This window comes from Rhagoletis zephyria, unplaced genomic scaffold, assembly GCF_001687245.7.
Source record: "Rhagoletis zephyria isolate East Lansing unplaced genomic scaffold, Rhagoletis_zephyria_1.1 Rzeph_scaffold_00613, whole genome shotgun sequence".
NCBI lineage: Eukaryota > Metazoa > Arthropoda > Insecta > Diptera > Tephritidae > Rhagoletis > Rhagoletis zephyria.
The window spans coordinates 178,970-195,371 of record NW_016157697.1 but is presented as its reverse complement, the minus strand read 5'-3'; the positions used below and the strand labels follow the sequence as shown (position 1 = coordinate 195,371).

Below are 16,402 nucleotides of genomic sequence, written 5' to 3'. Positions count from 1 at the left end.
AACCAGTAAAAGTTTTCTAAAACTTTAGATAGTTTTGCGTACGAGTACACTCCTAATGTCTTGAAAATATAGAGCTTGATTTTTTCAATTTAAGAAAGTTATTAATTTGCATTGCCTTCTGTAGCGGCATAAAATATAAAATATGTATATACATATTTATGTATTTTATAGAAAATATATCGCACACCGTATTCAAAAGAGTCACAACTTTAAATTTAGAATTTTTAAATTTATGCGCTAAAAATGTAGACAGCGCTTTTATTTACCTTTCAGCAAAAGGTGAAGCAAATTTTTGTTATAATTAGTTAAAAAATACCTAAGGTAAAGTCTTCTTTGCCCATATGATTATCAGATGCTAAGAAATAGTTTTTCGTATTTTCTGTAATTTTGAGTTTTGCCTCTTTTGAAGGCGGTGTGCGATTTGTGTATTGTTTTCCTGAGCCAAATATGTATCTAAAAAGAAATGGTAATTTTAGCATTTCGCATCACTTTGCACCATTTTTAGATGATTGACTGATGGTTTTTAAAAGTAACTACTAAAAAACGGCAGCTATGTATTTGAGTATAAGTATGGGCATTTGGCCGTAATAGGCAATAAAAAAAAATTCACCGTACACCTTCGAGTCTAAAGAAATTTTTCAAGGCAATTTAGAAATAAAATATTTTTGGCCGACATTCGGTTTAATTATTTTTGGCGACCTTTATTTCCCGAGATTAGGTTGCCGGTCAATGAACTCTGGAACAAACGGAGCTGTTTCCTGGAGACAAGAGATATGTCAAAAAATTTAAAAAGGCGACCCCTACGCTTGGCAAAAAAAAAAAAATCGAAATTGCCTTGAAAAAATACTTTAGATCCAAAGGTGTAAGCGATTTTTTCTGGTACGGTCTAACGGATATACATATGTATGTATATATTTATGTTTGAAATTTTTGGTAAACTTCTCCCGAAAATGTACCATTCGATTAAGGCAGTTTCACTTTTATAACCTACTCATTAACGATTTAATTTTTTAACATTTCAAACCAAAAATGTAGCTAACAAAAACAGCGCTACACCCTGCCTGCGTACATACATTCGATTGTTTTTCAAACTCTCACCTACTCTCCCCACCTCCCCCCGACCCACACGCTCACGCATGCTGCATGTTATGGTATGTCTCGCTGGCAATTTTCTTCAATGATTCTGCTTCGGCACCAGTAGCGTCTACCATCTGTCGTAAGGCACCACCCTGTTTCTTTAACAATAAATGCGGTATATCGAATTCTCGTGCGCGGCCATCATCCATAACGAGTATACGATCTGAATCCATGACGGTGTGCAGGCGATGTGCCACAGTCAACACAGTGCAGTGCTTGAATTTGGTACGTATGGTGGTTTGAATGAGGGCGTCAGTTCTAAGCAAGAATAGAGATAGAGAGAGGGAGAGCAGAGGTAAAATAAAGAAACGTCTTGCAAAAAAAAAAAGTTAAAAAATTTTTCTGAATACGCACTGTGGATCCACGTTGGCTGTAGCCTCATCCAGTACCAACACCTTGTTGTTGCGCAATATAGCGCGCGCCAAGCATAGCAACTGACGTTGGCCAACACTGAAATTGCTGCCGCGTTGGGTCACCATGTAATCCAAGCTCGGTGCGGCGCCTTTCAGTTCAACCTACATAAATAAATAAATCCACGGAAAGTTATTTAAAATAAAACGTTTCGTTATAAAAACGTTTCACTTACATCTTCTAGCGCGTGNTGTCACCATGTAATCCAAGCTCGGTGCGGCGCCTTTCAGTTCAACCTATATAAATAAATAAATCCACGGAAAGTTATTTAAAATAGGTTTGTTCGTCGAAAATCCAGCAAGAATTATCCAACACTCAAAATATCAGAGAGTAAGAAAAAATTCTCTCAAATTCTCTCTCATGTTGAGAAACTTGCAAATTTCTGCACGAACGCAAATTTGCAGGAATTTGCAAGTTTCGCTGCCAGCTGGCGTCCACGGTTGCATTTCAAACANGCCACAAATCAGCATCACCATACTTATCGAATGGATCCAAATTGTAACGTATGGTGGCGGAGAATAGTACGGGATCTTGTGGTATAATCGAAATCTTGGAACGCAGTGACTCTAGCGAAATACTGCCCGTCTCAATGCCATCGACAAGAATGTCACCCTCCAGATGCGAAAGTCGAAAGAGCGCCCCAATGAGTGAGCTCTTGCCGGCGCCAGTACGTCCCACCACGCCCACTTTCCAGCTTGGTTCGATGGTGATATTCAAGTGCTTCAGTACGGGTGGATTGCTGAGATCATAACGCAGTGACAAATCCTTAAATTCAACCTGTCCCTGTGTGGGCCAATCGCCCGGTGGCAGTTTTGTATTCTCAGACTCTTGTTCGAGATCAGTATATTGTAGTACACGCTCAACGCTGGTCATTTGCTGCAGCGATTCGGCCACTTGTCGAACGCCATATTGCACCATGCCAGTAAGAATCATAGCTTGTGAAATAGCCAGACCCACATTGCCGCTAAATGTATCTGAAAGTGACAGAATATGGAGTGTGTGTAAGTGAACTTATCAATTCAAATTTGAGTGCACTTACGACTGTCTACCAGCGTGAAACTGAACGTCACCGAGGCTAGGAAGCAGCAGCTGACACAGTCCAACCACAAGCCCAGCGCTGTATTTGAGGCCATTGTTAGCTGCCAAACAGCGCTGTGCACATCCTGCAGACCGTCAAACTCCTTCGCTACCACATCTTCCAGTTCACGCGCGCGTATCGTCGCAATGCCAGAGAGTGTAGCGGAGAGATGTGAGAATACGGGACTGCGACCTGCATGAGGTGAGAAAAATTTTAATAAAATTTTTTATTCAGAAATCTGCTACCACATATACAACACAAGCACACTCACATATGCCTTCCAAACGCTTGAGATCCTGTGATGGCCGCAAGTACAGCTGCAGCACCCAGTAATCAACCACAGCGACTATGAAGATAGATACCAACAGTATGGGATTGACGACAGTAATGACAATCAATATGCCAAACATGACTAATGCAATTTGTATGAAATCCATTATAGCCTTCGGTAGATATTCATCAATGGCGCCCATATCTTTGGAGAAGCGATTTAAAATTCGGCCGGACGGATTTGTATCAAAGAAACGCATTGTCGCACGCAGTATGCAGCCGAACATGCGATCGTGTAGCACTTTGGACGCATGCATGCAAACCTTGAAGAAGAGGTAGCCACGGAAGGTTGTCATCTGTATGGAGGAGAGAGAGAGAGGGAAGGGAAAGATTAGCAGTAAATCATGTTTATTATTTGAAAAAAAAAAATCTAGGAAAAAACGTGCCTAAAGTTAGAAGCAATTCAGAAACTCAACGTTTTTCAGGCTCTCAGCGCTCTATTACACTGTGCGACAGAAAATGTTACACACACAAAAAAATAATATATGAGCAAATCTTACGAGTTGTTCTTTTTTAGTGTCACTCCCTTCTCCTGCTAGAAAAAACTGGAGTTCCAGAACCAAGTCCAATAAAATCTAAATCAAGTATTTGAACAATTTTTGCCTTAAATCGTTTATTTAGGCGAAAAAGTGCCGAAATTACTAATTTTTCACTGTCACTCGAAAAAATTATATAATTTGGGAAGTTTTCAAAAAGAATGTTCATGCTAGAGGGAATGAAAGTTGGCATCACAAGCAACATACCAGTGAAGTTTCAAGAGTGTGCCACAAAATTAAAAACAAAAAAAAAGAATTTACATATATTATCAGAAGACGATGATTTGCGAAACAAATATTCCAATTTTTATTGACACTCGAAATTCATTCTAAAATTCTTATGTACATAAAGAAATTAATATATCGAGCCTTAACCACCAAAAAGACGTAAGCGACATTTTTTTTCAAAATTATTTTTTTAATGCAGGAACGCATCTAGATACTCTAGGAACATTTCTGCATCAGAAAGATAATAAACAAAAAAATGTTGCTTACGCCTTTTTTGTGGTTAGGGCTCGATATATGTATATTCGTCAAGAATACTGTAGAAAAATATTAAACGCCAATATTTAAATATTTTTAAAGCTCAATCCCGCTCAGCTATCACCCCTCTTCCTCTCCCTCGTTTCTTGGGTTTACCGTTAGTTACGCCTGACCGCAATGATTGATTGTCAAACCGACCTAGGCGGGGATCAACAACAACAACAACGAAACCTAGTTTTGTTTGGCAAAATACCAGGCCATGGAGAGACCGGTTTTAAATTATGCTGTACCTAAGTGGTTACTGGGTACTACAAATTAAAACGCAATGAATGAAGCATCAGTTGTTAGATCGCGGCAATTAGGTTTGCCACCCGAGGCCTTTCGATGTTGCCTGAGCATCTTTTAAACTTTCAAATGCTGCCACATTATGCTAGGCAAGTAGTTTTGCTGGGACCTTACCGCAGGCCCCTCTTTGAAGCCACGCTTCCTCTCGGGCTTTTCAGAAGTCATCTCATGGATCTTCAAGCACAGGTTCGGCCATACCTACGCATGCCAGAGCTCGAGTTGTCCCTCGTAAAACTGCTTTACTTTGACACAACTTCGCCCGTTTCCTGGATATACCCTTAGACAGGCTTGACGACTTGTTTTTTTTTGTGGATTTACCGGGTTAGACAGGATCTATTAGTTAAGTAGCTTCAAGGTGTAACCGTCAGCTTTGCTAACTAACAGAACTATTTTGCAAATTAGAGCACACCAAATGTTGGAAAATGGCGTCAGTACCAGATACTCGTGAAATTTGATGTGTAAAAATCTGTATCCCAAACGAGTCCCGAAATGGTCTCGAAAAATTCCTAGCCTAAACTAGCCCCCAAATCATCCCGAAAAAGTCCTCAACTAGCCTCGAAATAGACCCGCAAAAGGCCCGAAGTAGTGCCGAAATGAACTGGTTCCGAACTTGGCCCGAAAAAGTCCTGCATTGCTCCCAAACTAGTGCCGAAATCAACTGAGCCCGAACTAAAGCCAAAAAAGTCTTTAACTGGTCCCGAGCTTGTCCCGTACTATATAAAGGAGCAGTGGTGCTTGAACAGTTGATTAGCACAATTACAAAGTTTTTCTCGGTTTCACCAAAAGCAGTTAGAAATTTTCTCCTGGGCTTAACGCAAATTTTTCCTATTTCGAGAGCAAAGATGTTTACACATCAATACTAATATATTTTCTATCAATTAGGATCTGATTTGGTTCTGTCGCTTGATCTTGAATAACATCGTAGGTGATAGTTTTTTTTTTTTACCGAAAAATCCATGCATCAATCACCAAAGTTTTAAATTCATATTTCGCAGAAATTCTTACACAGTTTAAAGACTTTTGTCATCAACAGAACCGGCGTTCTTAATTTGTCTTACTTAATATTTATGTAGATATTATTTTCTATTAAACTTACCACAACAACAGCANTCATATTTCGCAGAAATTCTTACACAATTTAAAGACTTTTGTCATCAACAGAACCGGCGTTCTTAATTTGTCTTACATAATATTTATGTAGATATTATTTTCTATTAAACTTACCACAACAACAGCAATAATGAGTGCACCATATATGTACAAACACTCGAATGTTGTAAAAGTCGTTGGCTTACTGAGCGAACGCAAATATTCTTGTTGTGTCCAAATATTTACAAAATAATCAGAACCACTGCAAACCACCTGCGACATTAGCATGACAATTGTCATAAAGATCAAACCGCACAGGCTGCTACCAGCATGAAAGTATTCCCACCAAACACGACCAGAAACTCCACCCTTCGCCTGATCCTCAGCTATGCCCGAATCTTCGGAGAGATCCTGCTCCGAACTAATGGCCAGACTAGCCGATTTGCGTGTTAGGGAGCCATCATTAACACTGGTACGACGCAGCGATTGATAGCCATCACGCACACCATCAATATACGGTATATCCTCATCTTCGTAGCTACTCAGATCATGTGATAAGACCGATTCATTTTCACTTTCATCTTCCTTCTCCTTTATGCGTTCAAGTAGTTTAGCAAAATCTAAATCACTATTGGACAATTCTTCGTAGGTACCTTGACGTGAGATGCGACCATTTTCTAAAATTACAATCCAATCGGCTTCGGTAAGAAAGTGTACTTGATGGGTAATGAGAAGGCGCGTTGCTTTTTCGGTGGCCAAACGGCCACGTGGACCGATTACTTCGTCGAATAGATGACGACCAACGTGCGCATCCACAGCACTAAGTGGATCGTCGAGCAGATAAATGGAAGCGGGTTTGTAGACGGCACGTGCTAAGCTGGAAAGATATTAGGGAAATATAAAGAGATGGTGAGTATACAAATATACTTTTCTTTTTAAAACAACAAAATCTAAAAATTAAAAGAAAATTAAATTTAAAAGAAACAACAATACGTTGAAAAGGTAAAAAATAAATAAAATAAGTTCCTAAAAATTTAATGAAATTCAACATTTGGGTTTTAAACAAAACTAAGTGAAACTTAAAAAAATAGTTTTTTATAGCAATAAATTCTGAAAATTAAAAAAAAAGAAGAATAACAATAAGTCTCTAAAAATTAATTGAAAAATAAATAAAAAATTGTTTTATAAAATTAAAANCATAGCAATAAATTCTGAAAATTAAAAAAAAGAAGAATAACAATAAGTTTCTAAAAATTAATTGAAAAATAAATAAAAAATTGTTTTATAAAATTAAAAATTATTTAAATTAAAAAAAAGAAAAAAGAAGAAAAATATCCGCTGCCCAAGAAGTCAAACCTCGTATCTCTCGAACCAGTTAGTGGATCATTGGAAAGAATTTTTCACTGAAGGAGGACGTTGATGAACAAAGTGGAATATTTCGCAATACGTTTTTTGAGGTTAGTGATGTTTTATATTAACGTATTACTTTGCGTTATTGGCTGCTAATCTTTCATTTACAGCATTCATTATTTAAGCAGCAACAACAAAACATTTTTCAAATTTACTGGAAAAGATAATTGCATAGAACATTTACATATTTGTATTCGCAATGACAATCGCATATGTCATAGGTTGAAGGTTTTGTAAGCCATCTGCGAGATAAGCCATTAAAAAAATGCACCGACAAAGCGTAAAATATTTCATTTCAGTGCAATAAATGGTATTCCTCCGCGATGCGCCTTGAAAAACTAAATATGCAAAAGAGAAGAAACTTTATTCGCCGCATGCATATTTCAACCTTTGGAGACCTGAATTAAAAACTGCCCTAAATATTTTTATAAGTAGAAAATTTTAGTTCTGTGACAGGCTAAAAAGTCAGTGGTATACTAACATTTAATGGGCTATAAAACTGCATACCTAGATTTTTTTTAATTCTGAAAAAAAATTTGAAATTTTTATAAATCTCGTACAAAATTGGATATTTCGACTTACATACATAGATTTTGTTAGATACTAAACAATACTTTTATAATAAACATTAAGTTAAATAAGAAAAAAAAAAAAACAAAAATTGTTAGATTATCGCTTCTCTATTTATTTATATTTGGGAAAGGTATTTCACAACACGGCTGGTTTTTAAAAACAGAACACAAAGGTTTGAAATGTGACATACATATGTACATTAGACTGCATCTCCAAAAAAAGTTTCGGTTTTTCCGCCAGGATTACAAAATTTAGTATATTTTAAGACTTCAAAAAAAAAATTTCGAAAAATATTAAGATTAAGTGATCTGGACCGATTGGAAAATACCTCCCAAAATGGAGTTTTGTTATGAATAAAAATAGTTTCTTAAAGGATTTTTTTTCACGTCCCAATTTTTTCTTTATTAATTATTATTGCGATTCCGTTGAAAACTTTTTTTAAATATTTTTTTATGCAAATTTTTTAAGCTTAAACTGTTTTGTCACCTAAGGTGATTTTTTGCAAAAAATACTTAAAAAAACTGTTTTTATTCACAAAAAAATAAATTTTTGGAGGTATTTCAAATCGGCCCGCTCACGTAAACTTAATATTTTTCCGAAATATTTCGGTGAAAGTCTTAAAATATAATAGATTTTATAATTCCGGTGGAAAAACAGTACCGATTTTTTGTTTGTATGGGGAGTGATGCAGTCTAATGTACATACATAGACCATTCAAAGATAACATTTTACTACTTCATGGAATTTTTCTATTGAAATTAATTACACTTTTACCTAACGGCTATATCTGCGCCTCATAATCGTTTTGAAAATGCCACTCGAATGAATATATTAAAGGTCAACATCAACATCAACTTACCTGATACGTGCACGCTGTCCACCCGACAGTGATGCGCCACGTTCGCCCACAATCGTCTTGTCGCCATTGGCCAGCTGTTGGAAATCCGTAGTGAGTGCACAACACCTAGTCACCTCCTGATAGCGCTTGCGATCGTAAGTTTCGCCGAAGAGTATATTATTGCGTACAGTGCCGGTGAATAGCCATGGCTCCTGAGCGGCGTAAGAGAGTTCGCCTTGTATAACCACCTCGCCATCTGTGATTGGCAATTCGGCCAGCAGTAGCTGTAGTAACGAGCTCTAGAAAACGTAAATATATAAGTTTTAACACCATTCTTTCACTGAATTACAATCAAGTATTTAAACGCACCTTTCCCGCACCCACTGGCCCGATAACAGCACACAATTGTCCTCTCTTCATCTCCAAATTTATATTCTGCAATGTAAGCTGCGGCTTCGACAAATCCCAATTCGCATTCACTTGTTTGAGTACAATTGCTGTGGAGGCATCACGTTCATCTCCTTTAGGTTCGCCCTTCCTATGTGTCAGCCCGTTCACCTTCTCATCGTGTCCCTCTTGCAGTAGAAACGATTCAACACGCTTTAGCGATACTAATGCCTCGGCACCGAATGACACTGCGAGCGGATACCAAATAGCCGCAACCAATTGCAGTATATTGTAGTAACTTGCCGCTGAGAATACAATATCTGCTGAAATTTCACTGCCCATCAATACCGCCGATGCGATTGTGATGTAGAGTGTGGAACGTTCAGTGAACACCATCGTACTCAGGTAGAAGCCACGCAAATAGGAAGCATAACGAATTTGTTTGATCTCACGTCGGCGTGCTTCGCCCACCACAGCCTGGAAGGGTTTCTCCCAGGCGTACATTTTAATCACTTGTATTCCTTGAACCAATTCATTCATGATGCCAACGCGTGCATCGGTGCGTTCGGCGATTTTCATGCGCAATTTCGAAGACAACTTACTGAAGCCAGTTTGTACGGGAATGGTTTTAAGTAGAAGGCCTACAACACCCACAACGGCGGCCCAACCAATGCGCAACCAAATGAGATAACAAATTAGCATGGCATTCAATGGCATTATCCAGATCCAGTGCATGTATATAAAACCATAATCGAGGCGATTTACATCGTTAGAGAGCAGATTGATTAGATAGCCGGCGGGAGTTTGACCAGCTGAGCGCATCGAGAGGTGAAGCGTCTGAAAAAGAAAAGAATTGAAATATTGTTGTTAGTAAGACTAAAGAGATAACTAGGGCTTCTGGTAGCTTGGCTCTCGGTATGGGTAAAATATGCGTTAACCCAGCCGAACTATTTCGGGGTTAGTTCCTGCCTATTTTAGGATCATTTCGGGACTAGTTCGGAAATATTTCGGAACCTGTTGAGGACTTTTTCCGGACAATTTCGGGACCGGTTGAAGAACATTTCGGGACTAGTTCGGCATCATTTTGGGCCTAGTTGAGGACTAACAAGGGACCATTTTGGGACCGTTTCAGTAATTGTTTCGGGACAGGTTTACCACCTTTTCGATCGTTTCGGAACCTGTACAGGACAATTTCAGGACCATTTCGGAACTATTGCACACATATTTTGGGACTAGTTCTGGCAAATTCGAGTCTAGCTAAGGACTAGTGTATCTTTATTTCGGTGCTAGTTCAGGCCAGTTTCGGGACTAGTTCTGGCAAATTCGAGTCTAGCTAAGGACTAGTGTATCTTTATTTCGGTGCTAGTTCAGGCCAGTTTCGGGACTAGTTCTGGCAAATTCGAGTCTAGCTAAGGACTAGTGTATCTTTATTTCGGTGCTAGTTCAGGCCAGTTTCGGGACTAGTTCTGGCAAATTCGAGTCTAGCTAAGGACTAGTGTATCTTTATTTCGGTGCTAGTTCAGGCCAGCTTCGAGACTGGTTCGCGCCTATTTCAAGAACATTTAAGGACTAGTTTGGGATCATTTCGGGACGTGTCCGAAATCCTTTCGGGACAAGTTCACGACTTTTTCAGAACCTCTTGAGCAAAGTTTTGGGCGTATTTCGGTATAATTTAGGGCTAGTTCGAAACAAGGCATGAAATGATTCTGAAATAGTCTTGAATTAATCCGGAAGTGGTTATGAAAAAGTCGTGTACTGAGCCCGTCCAAATGAAAAGAAATGAAATAAAATTATATGTATGTTTGTATGTAACTGTGAAAACTTTGTAAATGATGAGATCTTAATCATTTATATGTAGATTAGGGTAGACCTTAATATCAAATGAAAGATTTTTTTTCAATCTCACCACCTCAATCGGTAATATCGAGGTCACAGATATCACATATAAATTTAGGTTCCAATTGGAGACGGTCAAGGCGTGTCGCACAGGGGCAAAGTACAGAGCCTCTTTCGACTCAAAAAGTTTAAAATATATTGTTTTTTTATTTAACACCCAAAATAGACACTACTAAAGTCGGGGTACCACATATAAATTTTGGTTCCGATTGGATTCGATTAAAACATCTTCAAAGGGTAATCTGAATTTTGACCTCTGTGCTACACGCCTTAATCGACTTCAATCGGGACCAAAATTTATATGTGATATATTTGACTATAGTAGGGGTTGATGATTTCAGTGATTCAAAGCAGTCCTCACGTGCTTACGTCGCTTACTTATTTGATTTAGATCCGATCATTTGGTCATGAGGAAATAACGGTTTTATTAAGTTGTTATATAAAAATTGAAGTCGATTTGTTTTTTGCTTAAAAATTACTTGTTTTTGCATACATTTTCTATACATTATTTTTCTTACATTGTTCAAGTTTTAACCAAGACCATATAAATCAAAGCTTCAAACTTTATACAAAATTTTGAAAAACTCAGCAAATTTTCATCAAGATTTCGAGCTTTTTAATCTGAATCTTTACAACATTTTACAGTACGCAGCTAATACAATTTTAATTTGGTGAAGTCCAGTTTCAAGCGGCCAAAAAAATTGCGTTCTTTTTTAATGATTTTCCTTTTTTTGCTGACGGATTTTTGCACTTTTTTTCATATAAGCATAAGTTTCTTATGCACTAAATGCGGCAGACCGCTGCAATAAAATTACAAAAAATCAACACACATCTTAGGATGTTCATAACGCATTTCATAGGACCAGGCGTTAATGTTTCATAGCGAAAAGTAATCGTAACGAACTTAAAGTTATGAAATAAAACCATGTTAACAACTATTTAGTCACAGAAGAGCCTTTTCAAAATCGCACTCACCTTCCTGTAGATCAGCGAGCAGCATGCAATACGCATGCGTGCTCCCATCAATCTCTGCCGCAAATCCACATGATGAATGAGGAAACATCCGATCCATGTAGATATGACCAGAATGGCGCTCAACCAATAAATATCATTTAATATGAATAAAAACGGATCTTCGATAGCTGTCAATTCAGCTGGCGTTGATGAATTATCGGCAAGCAAAAGTGGATTAGTAGCAGACTTTCCGGTGACACCAATCGTGTTAGAAGATGCTGGAATTATGAAAGGCTGTTATAAAACAAAGTGAATGCAAAAAAATCAAATGCTCCTATTGACGAGTAACAGCAATGCATGTGGCACGCAATCAATTTAGTCTAACCAACCAACCAATCAATTGATGATTGGCTAATTGGCATACAATTCAATAGACGCAAATGTGTGGCTTTGTCTAGTGATAACTCACGCCAGCAACAACTGTCGCTTGCTCTAATTCTGCCACAATATACAATATACATACATACATACATACATATGTAGTTGAAAGAAGAACAGAAAGAACATTTCAGTTACGGAATGAAGCATGTTCCTCATAGTTTCTAGCGCAGATGCAGTCATCAACGGAAAATTTATATACATTAGGGCGGGTACATTTTTTTTTTTACTAAGCGGGATGGCATTGGAGTATTCTACTGAAGTTCGAGCCAATTTGCTGAAAAACCATGGATCTAAAAACAATTTCGGGCTTGTCAAATTGCGGAAATTATTTTTTCTACAAAGCAATATTTAATATTTTTTTTTTAATTCGTGCATAATGGGTTTTTTGTATGAGAAATACATTTCTAGACTCAAATTTCTCTTAAAACAATCGCCAGAGGGCGCAGTAGTGGCAAATTTTAATATTTTATTGCCAATTCTGGCAACCATCTTGAAAGCTCTTTACTGTTTTTCGAAAGGCTAATTGAAAGATCTGCTAACAAGGAAGTCTTAGTGTTATGCTGTTCGGCTTTTAGCAATAAGTTCTTTATAAATTAAATTAAATTATAAATATTTTTCATTTCACAACACTAAAAATTAATTGAAATAAAAAATATATATATATTTTTTAATTTACAAAATCTACATTTTAATTAGAAAAAGAAAAAATTAAACTTCAAAATTGAATAAAAATTTATAAAATCTAAAAATTAAATTTAAAAAAAAAATTAAATCGAAAAAGAAAACAAGTAATTTTTAAGCAAAAATAAAACCGACTTCAATTCTCATATAAAAATTTAAGATTATCGTTAATTTCTTCATGATCCAATGAGCCGATAAATTAGTATAGGACCACCTTTGAGGTTACACCTTTCCTTTAAAGAAAAAGAATTATAGAAATGGGTCAACGTGGTCCAAAGTAATGCGGTAACATCTATTTAAAAAAATATCTAATCCGACGATCCTCCTTTTTTTTTGAAATCGATTAAAAATAGGTAGATAAAAACTAACAAAAAAATATTATTAAATAAAATAAAAAAAGAAAAAATTAATCAAATTAAAAAAGGAAAACATAAAAGTATTTTTCCTGAAAGCCATTAATTAAAAAAAGTATTTTTCTTTTGTAAATAATATAATCTAAAAATTTAAAGAAAATTAAACTAGAAATGAAAAAATTCATTTAAAAAAGGTTAAATTAAATATGTTCCTAAAAATCAAATTAAATTAAAAAATATTTTCTTAAAATTATAACATCTAAAAATTAAAAGTAAATTAAATTAATAATAAAATTAATTAAATTAAAGGAAAGGATTACATAAAACAAGTACCAAAAAATTAAATTAAATTAAAAAAATTAAATAAATACAAAAAATTCGCCGTCCGAGGAATCGAATTTGGATCTCCCGAATGGCACGCCCGTGCTCTGTTCACTCGGCCATTGCGACTGTTGGAGCGGCGCGTGCTTTCTTTCAAAATAGATTTTCACCACGAGTGGTAATGGAGAGAGCTTTTTTCTAAGACTCTTGTGCTAAATTAACAAAAGTCTTTCGAACTATCTTGCCATCTGTCTTTCATTTGTCTTACGAAAGACCTTTTACTATCTTAGCCAGAATTGCTCTGTCAGAATACTTCTATATCCTATCCGCATAGTTAAAAAAATCTTCAATGAAAATACAGCCACCCTAATGTACATATGTATGTACTATATTTACATTGGAGTATTTGTTTTTTGAAAGTGTAAGTGAACATTGTTTGCTCTCTACTAACTAAGCTTAGATATTTATTCAACTATAAACACTTACCACCGCCACTGCCCGCACCCACACCAATATCAGTGACCAACGATAACAATGACATATTTTTCATGGCGGCTGCCTCAATGGAACGCACTGTCCGACTTGTGGCATTTGCTATCACATCTTCTGTGCCCGTGGTGACATTCGTCATGCGAACTGAAGTGGGCGCATTTTGCTTTTGAAATTGCATCAGTAGTTGCGCTAGCACGGCTGGTATGAGTGATCTGCGAAATGCAAACAAAGAAATTGCATTGGAGTATCGCTATATGCCTGTAAATTATTGTGCGATGCAGCAATTCATTTGATTTCCTCCATAAACTTACTTAATTATGATGTAAATGAGCGATATGATGCCATCAACTACGGCGGGTAGCCAGAATGTGCGAAGTATTGCATTACGCAGCAGTGGTCTGCGTCCTTTGCGATGTGCGCGCTCCACTTCACTGTACCATTTGCTGATAGAATAAAGACGATAAAGATAATGATGGAGTCGGAATTTAACTTAATTTAAGAATGATTATTTTCGCTTGCCTTCACTTCTCAAATGTCATATGAATAATTAATTAATGCTGCTAATTTCTATCTGTCTTAAGAAAATATGTTTACTGCATTAATAGTTTTCGTTAGGACCAAGTTAATCTCCATGAAGTATCTGAATTCAGAGGCTCACAATTTTTATATGTATTTGTGGCTCATAAACAAGGATCAGGGTAACTTCCTTTAAGACAGAAAGACCTCGCTCGCAAGCATTATAGTGCCGCGTTCGGTCGAATGCGCAATGCATAGAGAGTTCTACTCCCAAGATGCCGTTACCATAATATATATACGCCGACGTGTACCATTGTAGTCTCGGTTTACTTGCCATACGATTTCATACTCCGACCTCCTTCGCGGAGGATTATGGACATCGTTCAGTATGCCGAGTCGAAAGGTTTGGGTCAAATAAAGGGTCTTTTTTGATGTTGCAGGAGTCATAAAAATTGTCCACTCCATGTTATCTACAAGATTGCTAACTATGAGGAAAGGAAGATAGCCTTATAACAAGGATGCCTGAGAGCGATTGAGGAATCGCTATTAACGGAAATGCTAGATCTCGATCATATCCTACCTAACGTGAATGATGTTTGGTATCAGGACAGCCTTTCAGGAAAGTTTGTGCAGAGAACAAAGGATCCGAAATAATGAATGAATAGTACGCGTTGCGGGGTATTACTTACAACTCTAGTCATTTCTTTCGCCTTGCTTAGAGGCGTAAACCTATGGTAAAAACCAGAGTAGAAACAAAGCCGAAGATGAAACTGAAATCGCTAGCGATTCGGCTGCAGCTTCGATTCCACACTGGTTTTAACCTAAGCCTTTTCACCAGAAAATGAGAAACGAATAAAAATCGCTCTAACCAAAACCGTAGCGTAACACTTGAAACGAAGCTGACAAGAGAGGCTCACATCAAACAGAAGGTAAATCGAGCGCTGAGAGTCTCCGGATAATGCGGCGAACTTTAAGTAAGACTTGTGGTCTGAGGCCGATCACGACATACATACGCTGCTGTAGGATCGAATAAGAAGCAATATTTTGGATTGTGTCACGACGATCGGAGTTCAGAGCACAGATATTTCTTTAGAAAGTTGACAAATCCCTACCCTTTTTTTTTGGTCCCTTATAACAAATTGATACTTGGAATGGCTTTTGGAAAGAAGAACACCCAGCTTTCCTACGAGAGAGCCATGGACAGACACAAGCACTTTCTTGGAAAACTCAGAACTGACAATGCTAATAAAGCTTCATGGCATCTGGGGGGTATCTCCATACACTGGGTCGCATGTACTGAATAATGACAAACTCAGGGCCCGTTGCAAATAACAATAGGCAGGATTATTCCATCCCCTTCAAGAGAAAAATCTTAACTGATAATGCTTATTTCTTTCTCTAACCCAACTATACGATGACCACATTGCCTCAGGTTCCAACAGCCTTACTCTTCTAACCAGGCACTAAACACTTAATTTCTTGATGGCGCGTATTTTTTAGTTTGAGTCTAAGTATTTCATATTTAATTTGTATGCAATTTTTTTTTCTTTCTTAGTATCTTTACTTACTTTTCTAAACGATCTCCTAAATCTTCTGAACAATCTTGTGGTAGGCACTGGGTTAAGTCATCGGTATTTAAACCTTGCTTGGACCCCTTATAGAGCAATGGTATGGCCCAAACAAAAAGTAATTGCGAAAATATATTGGCATGACGGCGAGGATTTAATTTTTCCGGCTTGCGTGAGCTGTCCATTTTGCGTCAATGATCACAGTATTGCTAAAGCTGTAATGAAAAGAAAAAAAAGTGAATAAAAACTGTAATTGATTCAACAATTTTATAATGAGCTCGAGGCCATTTTTAAATGAAAAATTTATTGTGGAAAATCAACAACAATTTGAAAAAATGGTAGAAGTGATAGCTATTTCGGAAATCACCACATTTCCTCATCAGACTTCTTTCAGTAGGATTCGAACCGACGATCCCACTGACTCAGCCAGTTGCCCATGCACCGCGCTAAGACGTCTTGTAAATTATCGTTTGCTTATTTTCCACTATTTTTCATTTTTGTTATGCCAACACAATCAAGCGCAGCTATAACAAATCAATTCACTTGATCATGTGGTTGTTGGT

The 16,402-nt window shown here is 37.1% G+C and overlaps 1 protein-coding gene across 9 annotated transcripts in view; it reads right to left on the bottom strand.

The window, feature by feature from the left end:
* Positions 1-1,001: 1,001 nt before the first annotated feature.
* Positions 1,002-16,402, bottom strand: part of LOC108360710 (probable multidrug resistance-associated protein lethal(2)03659) — an 87,231-nt gene continuing 71,830 nt past the window's right edge. For 7 of the 9 annotated variants that reach the window (XM_017613115.1, XM_017613114.1, XM_017613116.1 and 4 more), the window contains 13 exons: positions 15,840-16,054; positions 14,067-14,198; positions 13,750-13,967; positions 11,489-11,745; positions 8,600-9,454; positions 8,252-8,529; positions 5,545-6,286; positions 2,898-3,252; positions 2,588-2,818; positions 2,005-2,522; positions 1,724-1,738; positions 1,492-1,652; positions 1,002-1,395 (listed from right to left, as the gene is read on the bottom strand). In XM_017613115.1, the coding sequence (XP_017468604.1) occupies positions 1,131-1,395; positions 1,492-1,652; positions 1,724-1,738; positions 2,005-2,522; positions 2,588-2,818; positions 2,898-3,252; positions 5,545-6,286; positions 8,252-8,529; positions 8,600-9,454; positions 11,489-11,745; positions 13,750-13,967; positions 14,067-14,198; positions 15,840-16,024 (4,212 nt within the window). In that variant the 5' untranslated portion in view covers positions 16,025-16,054 and the 3' untranslated portion in view covers positions 1,002-1,130. The other 2 variants (XM_017613119.1, XM_017613120.1) reach the window with 2 other exon arrangements.